The sequence below is a fragment of the Entamoeba nuttalli genome (assembly GCF_000257125.1).
Source record: "Entamoeba nuttalli P19 unplaced genomic scaffold asmbl_9824, whole genome shotgun sequence".
NCBI classification, from domain to species: domain Eukaryota; phylum Evosea; order Mastigamoebida; family Endamoebidae; genus Entamoeba; species Entamoeba nuttalli.
Window position 1 is genome coordinate 1 of NW_008579849.1, and position 7,382 is coordinate 7,382.

General features: G+C 24.0%; 3 protein-coding genes across 3 annotated transcripts; all 3 read right to left on the reverse strand.

Moving 5' to 3' along the window:
- Window positions 1-15: 15 nt before the first annotated feature.
- On the reverse strand, window positions 16-1,134 carry ENU1_206250 (phosphatidylinositol 3-kinase 1, putative; the record flags this gene model as incomplete). The annotated part of the gene is made up of 1 exon (XM_008862259.1): window positions 16-1,134. A coding segment is annotated over one exon (1,119 nt), but the record flags the coding sequence as incomplete, so codon positions are not given.
- Window positions 1,135-1,533: 399 nt separating this feature from the next.
- On the reverse strand, window positions 1,534-1,821 carry ENU1_206260 (phosphatidylinositol 3-kinase 1, putative; the record flags this gene model as incomplete). The annotated part of the gene is made up of 1 exon (XM_008862260.1): window positions 1,534-1,821. The coding sequence occupies one exon, from the start codon at window positions 1,819-1,821 to the stop codon at window positions 1,534-1,536; it is 288 nt and encodes a 95-aa protein (XP_008860482.1).
- A 1,317-nt stretch (window positions 1,822-3,138) lies between these two features.
- On the reverse strand, window positions 3,139-7,056 carry ENU1_206270 (Sec7 domain containing protein; the record flags this gene model as incomplete). Its single annotated transcript, XM_008862261.1, has 2 exons — window positions 3,139-3,255; window positions 3,316-7,056. The coding sequence occupies 2 exons, from the start codon at window positions 7,054-7,056 to the stop codon at window positions 3,139-3,141; spliced, it is 3,858 nt and encodes a 1,285-aa protein (XP_008860483.1).
- Between the last annotated feature and the right edge of the window lie 326 nt (window positions 7,057-7,382).

Below are 7,382 nucleotides of genomic sequence, written 5' to 3' on the forward strand. Positions count from 1 at the left end.
TTGAGTAAAATCAACAGCAGAAACTAACCTTGCTATAGAGCGGGGTTTTGTTTTCATTACTAAAGATCTATATGTCCATAATAATCTACAATCCTCTTGACTAAGTACTGTTAATGGATCAGCTTCAACAGCATATTTAAATCTTAGTGTATGTTCAGAATCAATCTTAACAGAACCTGTTATGTTAGTATTTAACTCTTGTTCATTTGCAATAAATGTGTTCATTTTAACAGGTTTATTAAATTCTATCATTCGATAATGTAATTTACAGGTGTTTGAAGAAGTATTTTCACAACACATCATAATAGGATTTGGTTCAGTTCTTTCCCACATTCCAACGTTAAATAATCCTTTCATAAAATAACCATTATAATCAACTAATTTACAATTAATAGTTGCTAAACAAATGTCTTTTTTATTAATTTCTAATACTTGTAAATTAATAGGGGAATCTGTCATATAAATTGATAATGTTAGTCTTGTTTCTTTAGGAAGAGTTGATATGAGTATATTAAATGTCATCATTATAGGAGAATCTAAATGTAATTTACCTTCTTTAATTTGATATACTGGTGTAAATTCTTGTCTAACTAATAAACGAGTTCCATAATGTAATGAACCAGTAATATAAATTTTTAAATCTTCTTCAAGGTTTACTATTTCACTGTCATCTTTTAATTTAGTTATTTTATAATGTTTAATTCTTTCTGCTGAAATAATTTGAATACAAACAGGAGTTTGACATTCTCTTTGAGAAAGACAACGAGTTTCATCTTGAATAAGATTCCAATTATTATTTCCAACAAATTGATCAAAATATTTCATCATTTTAATAGTATTTTCATTCCATAAATTATGATGCATATTTTCTCTATTAAATAAAACTACATCAATAGGTAGTTTCAGATGAATACATTTTCTAATATAATCAAAATCACTTAAACAATATTTACTTCCATCACGTTTATAAGGAATAATAAATTCATTAAATCCTCTAACTTTTAAAACAAAATCTGATGGTTGTGCATTTTCATTAAATATAGAAGGTTTCATAGTATGTAATTTAGTAAATAAATTCTTAATAACTTCTTCAATTGAATCAGATGGTAAATGAACAATAGTTTTCATAGACATATCAGTTCCATATCTTCCATTAATTCGAATTTTATCTAAATTAAATTCTGTAATAGGAGGTTCTGATTCTATATAAACATATTCATTCTCTTCAAGAATTTTTTTATCAAAATTATTTGTTGCCCATTCAAATTCTTCTTGTCTAACACGTGCTAATGAACTTCTAAAATCTCTACATTCTTCTGGTATTGATTTTAAAACAGTAAGATATTCAAATCCAATAATTTCATAATTAATTTGATATGTTTTTAAATATTGAAGAAAAACTTCAATTGGTTTATATTCTTTACAATATTTTTTATTTAATATTTCATAAACAGGAGAATATCCATATGTTAAACAAAATAAATAAAATGTATTTGTATTTCTATTTCTATTAGATAATTTTATTTATTTCTTTTAAATAATAACAAACAATACTTCTGTTTGATCATCAAAATAAAATGGTAAATTATATAAACAAAATAATTTCTCTCCTTCTTCATCTATTAACATTTGTTTTTGTGCTTCAAGAATAATTTTATTTGCTGAATATGAAGATGAAAATGATACTCCAACATATTTGGTTCCTTCAATTGTTTGAATTAATCTAATTTGTGGTTGATTTAGATGATATGTTGTTCTTCCAAATTGTGTAATTCTTTTTGTTGGTATTAAAAATGTTTTTCTTGTAGTTTGGTAAGTCATAACAATAGTGTTAATAAGATTTTTTCCTTAAAGATCTTATAAATCGATACTTTTTCTTTTTAAGTTCTTTTCTTTTTGATTTGCATATTTAATATCACTAAGTACTTTATTTTAATCAAATTTAATCTAACATTGATTTTCCCTTTTTACTTTCATTCCTATCTTTGTTATTCATTAACTTTTTTTTTTAAAAACTTTGTGTAGAAAAAGAAAGAAAAGAAACAAAATGAGGTGGTGTATCTTTTGTTTTGTTTTGTTTGTTTATTTTGTGTTTGTTTGTATCAAGAAAAAACTTACTACATCAATTTACTCTTGTTGACTGCTCCTAAAGAAAGATATGAACTAAGGGGAAGTGTATATGACTTAATTAAAACACTAAAAAACTACCAGAAACAGTGCAAACAGAGAAATTTTATATAACTAAAGGATGTTTCTTATAACCTGTGTGAATTTGAAGCATATGAAAATGTTGAGTAGCAATTTAAGAATCAATTTCCTTTTATTACATTAATTGAATTTCAATTTTCTCTTGGTATTAAAGATAGAGACGATCAGCAAGATTGGATTAATGACATGTATTTTTTTTGTGACAATGAAGTTCACAATGATTAGTATAAGTTATTTAAATACAGAGACCTTATTATAGTAAATTATTTTTTTCTTTCATTAGTGCAAGATGCCTTAAAAACTGTACCAAATACTGATTTATTTATTGTAAAGATGACTAAACAAATATACAAAGAAAATGTTCTTTCATCTTCTTTAAAAAATACATGACTCAACTTCATTAGTTGACTTCTGTATGAGGAAAATTGTATTATACTCATTGTAACAAACCTTAATTTATTCTAACGTTTCATTATGGGTTTGAAACAATGAGAATATTATGGAATTATTAGGACATAAAAACAAATGAAACAATTCCTTCAGTACAAGAAATTTGTTAAATACACTAAGTATGGAGACATTACCTGCAATGGGATGTGTTGAGTGACTCATAAGAATGTTCTTGTGTAGTCATTTTCTTAACATTTTGGTAAAGATAAAAAAATCATAAAATTATTAACAAAGAAAAATAAATTATGAAAAGAATAATTTATTAATAAAATTCTTTTAAAATTTTAATAAAAAAATGAAAACCCATAATTATATTTTCTTTTTGGTTTTATGAAGAATAAAATTAAGAGAAAAAAATAAAATAGAAGTGATGATATATAAATTCCATGTTAGAACTGATTTAACGTGTTGATATTTGTATAAGTCTGATCTTTTTAGATTTATATTAATAAATGAAACAAAAAAGTAATGAAATAATAATTATTTAAATTGACAATTTCGTTTCATAATCTCTGCAATAACCTTTCTTATAGGTTGGATATTTGTAAGAATAGTCTCTATCAAATATGGCTGAATAATACTATACATTTCTTTAAACTAATTGATAAGAATGATTATTATTATTTTTTTTAAAGAAAATAATTTACAACAACAAACTAATTCATCTGATGAAATGGTTAGTACTTTTGTTAATAAAGTCAAAATAAGTTCTTCTGGGAGGTATGTTGATGGAGAAATTGTTTGTACAAAAAGAATTAGAATGTCTTTAGATTCTTCTATAACCATTGAAGTAATATCTGTTTGTTCTTTTGTTCCTATTTCAAATAGTAATGAGATTAGGGCAATATATAACTTAGTGTAATGTTTTTGAATTATGTTATCTCTTAGAATAATAGATGAGTTATTGAGATAAAGATTTCTCCAAGTATGTATTGTCTTAATTAAACAATTGAATATATTTAATTCTGAGCATGAAGAACGTAATAATGCAGAGCAAAGTCTATAAAAATATTCAATGATTTCTTCATTAATTTCAATGTCTATTTTAGCAAGAGAACTTAATGAAGGAATAGTTAATTTGCATTGGTGAGAATTAAATATTTCAATACATTTATCACAATATTTATGTTGACAATATACACATTGTTTATTTAAACAATTAACTTTACATTTACATTCATAACATTCTTCCAGATTACAATTATCATAAGTACTATTAATTATTTTTTTCTTTGGTGAATTATCAACTACACCAACAAAAATATATTCTGATAATTCATTAATAAATTGAACAGCAATATTTGGATTTTCTTGAAATTCTACTTCTAATAACTTAAAAATAATTTCTTGAACTTCTTTAGTACTCGTTAATAAAATAAATAATGAATAAGATACAAGTTCATTCTTCCATTTTTTCATTTTCTTACTCATAAAAATATTTGGAAATATAATTTTAATCCAATGTTCGTCACGACTATTAAGCAATCTATTGATCCATAAATCATCATTTATTTCTTCAGAACATTCTTCAATGATTTTAAAACATTCTTTTCCAACTGAAGAATCAGTAATTTTTGATGCTACAACAGCAATCATTTGAAGAGATAACGTATTGACTTCATTTTCTTTGATGAATTGAATAATACATTGGTTAATTGGATTAAGAAGATTAATGTTGGTTGTTTCATGGACTAATAAAGAATAAACTGAAATTATCTTGTTTTGATGTGGATAATTTAAAAATAAATAAACAATTTTTTCTAATGCTAAATCTACTACATCACCACTAATATCAGGAATTACTTGAAGACTATCATATAATATATCTACTTCACTTTTAGGTACATCACAATCAAATAAATTAGTTAAAGCTTTAAATCGAATATTAATATCTTGACTGTCTGAAATAATTGGAATAAAAGCATTATAATGAGAATGATACAACTGAATAACTTGTTTGAGATAATCTAAAGAGAGATAACTTACTTTTGAATAAGGATGAAATGAACAAGCAACAAAACAGTTGATAATTTGATTTAATATTTCTTCAGTAATTGAATTTAAAGGTCTTAAATAATTTTTTGAAGCAGAAGAGAATAAATATTGTAATGGGATAATAGGGAAATCATTAATACGACTTTTAATAACTCCAATTAATCCTTTAATATAATCACTATAAACTACATCTTCAGATATTTCCAATGTTTGAAGTGTTTGTTCTAATAATGAAAAGTCAATCATTTTAAATAAATTTTCAGGATCATTTACTGTAGCTAAATGATTTAAATCAATTTTTTGTATTTGAGATTCATTTATTTTAAACATTAAATTATATATTGGTTCTCTTAATTGTTTTCTTTCATTTATTTTAAATGAATTTCTTGAATTCGTATCCCTTGCTTGATTTATAATTTTAATATTTATTACAATACTTAATAGAGGTTCCCAAGCTTGTTTTAATAAAGTATAACATTCAGACATACTAATAATAACTCTTCCAATACAAATAACGTCTTGCTCTGTGAATTTTGAAGATAGGTCTGAATTTGAGATTTTTTCTATTAATGTACTTATTTCTTTTATTTCATTTCGTTCTAATAAACAACCAGTTTGAAGTGTTGTGAATAATAAATTTGAATGAATTGTTGTAAAATTTTTTATTTGGGTTATTTGTTTCCAAACAATTTCAAACATACAAAATGCAATACTTTTTGTCATTTTAATTGGTTGAACAATGAAAGGTTCATTTAATATATTAACTGGTCGAGTAATAGGTGAAATAGACCTTGGAACAAATGGTGTATTTTGAACTCTACGATACATTTGTAATAATTCTTTAGTTTCATATTGAATTTGAAAGTCCTTACAAATTATATTATTAAATTTTTCAAAAGTATCAACAACTTTTAATTTTACATTGGAGTTATGTGATTCAGTTGCAAGAATTAATAGGGTAGTAGAAAATTGTTCTACTTTTTCTTCTGTTAAAATGTCTTTATATTTTATATTACATTGAAGATATCGTTTACTGAATAACCCAAAAACTCTTTCAACAATTTGTGATTCTCCAACCATTTGAAATCGGTAAAACAATCTTCTCATTGCTTGGTCAAGTTCCATATCATATAAATCTAAATTCATAATATATTCTTCTAAACATTCTTTACATAATGTATTATTTTTACACAAAACATTCCCAACTTTTTCTGGTGATAATGCATCACTCATTAAAAACCTGGCAATACTTTTTGCATTGGAACTAATACATCCGATTTGAATTAATTTATCAATACCTGAAAACCCTTTTTGATTAAATAAAACAACACACTCCTTAATTTGTTCTTTAAGGGCTTGGTGTTTTGTGAATGTGTCATAATAATAATTCTCTTTATTTATTATATCGTCATTAAATAATGCAAGACTTCTCATAATTTCTGCTAATAAACCAAGAGCGATTAAATCATTGTTATTAATTAATTGAAGTAATATAGAAACAATATTCTTAAATATATCAAATTGATTGATTTGATAATCACCATATATAAATAATCTTGGTAATTTTTCACTGGAAATTGTTTCATTAATAGCTGTTATTGCAGCTTTATTTGGATTTAATGAAACACTTTTAATACAAATCCCTAACCATGGAATTAACTGAAATAAGGAATATTTAATAATACATCTCCATAATTCAATCAAATCAATTACTTCTGAAAATCCTAATTCTGGAGAAATAATATCAATAATATTTTGAACTCTTTGAGGCGAGTCTTTCTTAAGTTCTTCTGAACATTGAGTAATAAATAATGTTAAATAATAAATTGAATTTTCTGTATGTTTAGAAATCATATATGCTATTGAACGCATAAATACTATAACATCTTTATATTTAATATCACTATTTGTTTCTATTGAAGACTTATATTTTGCAGCAAATAATGTTACAACGTTTGTGTGATATAATGTTTGCTTACAACTTAATAATTTACTTACCGTATTTTGTAATTGTACACCATGCATTTCAGTAAATGTTGAACAGATAAATGTTGATAAACAACGACAATACTCTTCTGTAGATGTTTTAGGAAAATTTGCAGTGAGTAATTTATAAAGTAACTCATTAATAACATCTGGATATGTTGGCGATGGGATATGTCTAATATATCCATTTGCTAACATATCTTCAATAAGGTCTAATAATAAATTTGCTTTAGATATTTGTGTAGAATAAAATAATTGAATAACCAAGTCAATGAATTTTGTATGTTCTCCATCTTGTAAAGTATTAATAAATTCTTTTTCTTCAATACATTTTTTAAATTCATTTTTTAAGTTTACGTTTTGAATACAATTAAGTAAAGGAGTAAGTTTCTCGAACAATGTTAATTGCTTGTTCATAACCAATTATCCAAAAAAAGTTCTTTTCAAATTTCTTTTCTTCTTTTTCAACTGAAAAGTCTTTAACTTTTTATTTTTTAAATCTCAAAACTTATGAAACATTTTTGTTTTTCTGTTTTTTATTTAATTTTTATTCATTTAGTATTTTGTATTCCTACTTTATCTAATTATAAATACTATTACATCTCACTTTTCCTTAAATGGGTTTATTCTCCTTTCACTGTTTTTTTATTCGTGTCTCTCTTTGAAAATGTATTTATGAAATTTTATTTTTTTTTCCTTTTAATTTTTGTATAAAAATCCACCACCCGTAGATATTGGACTTC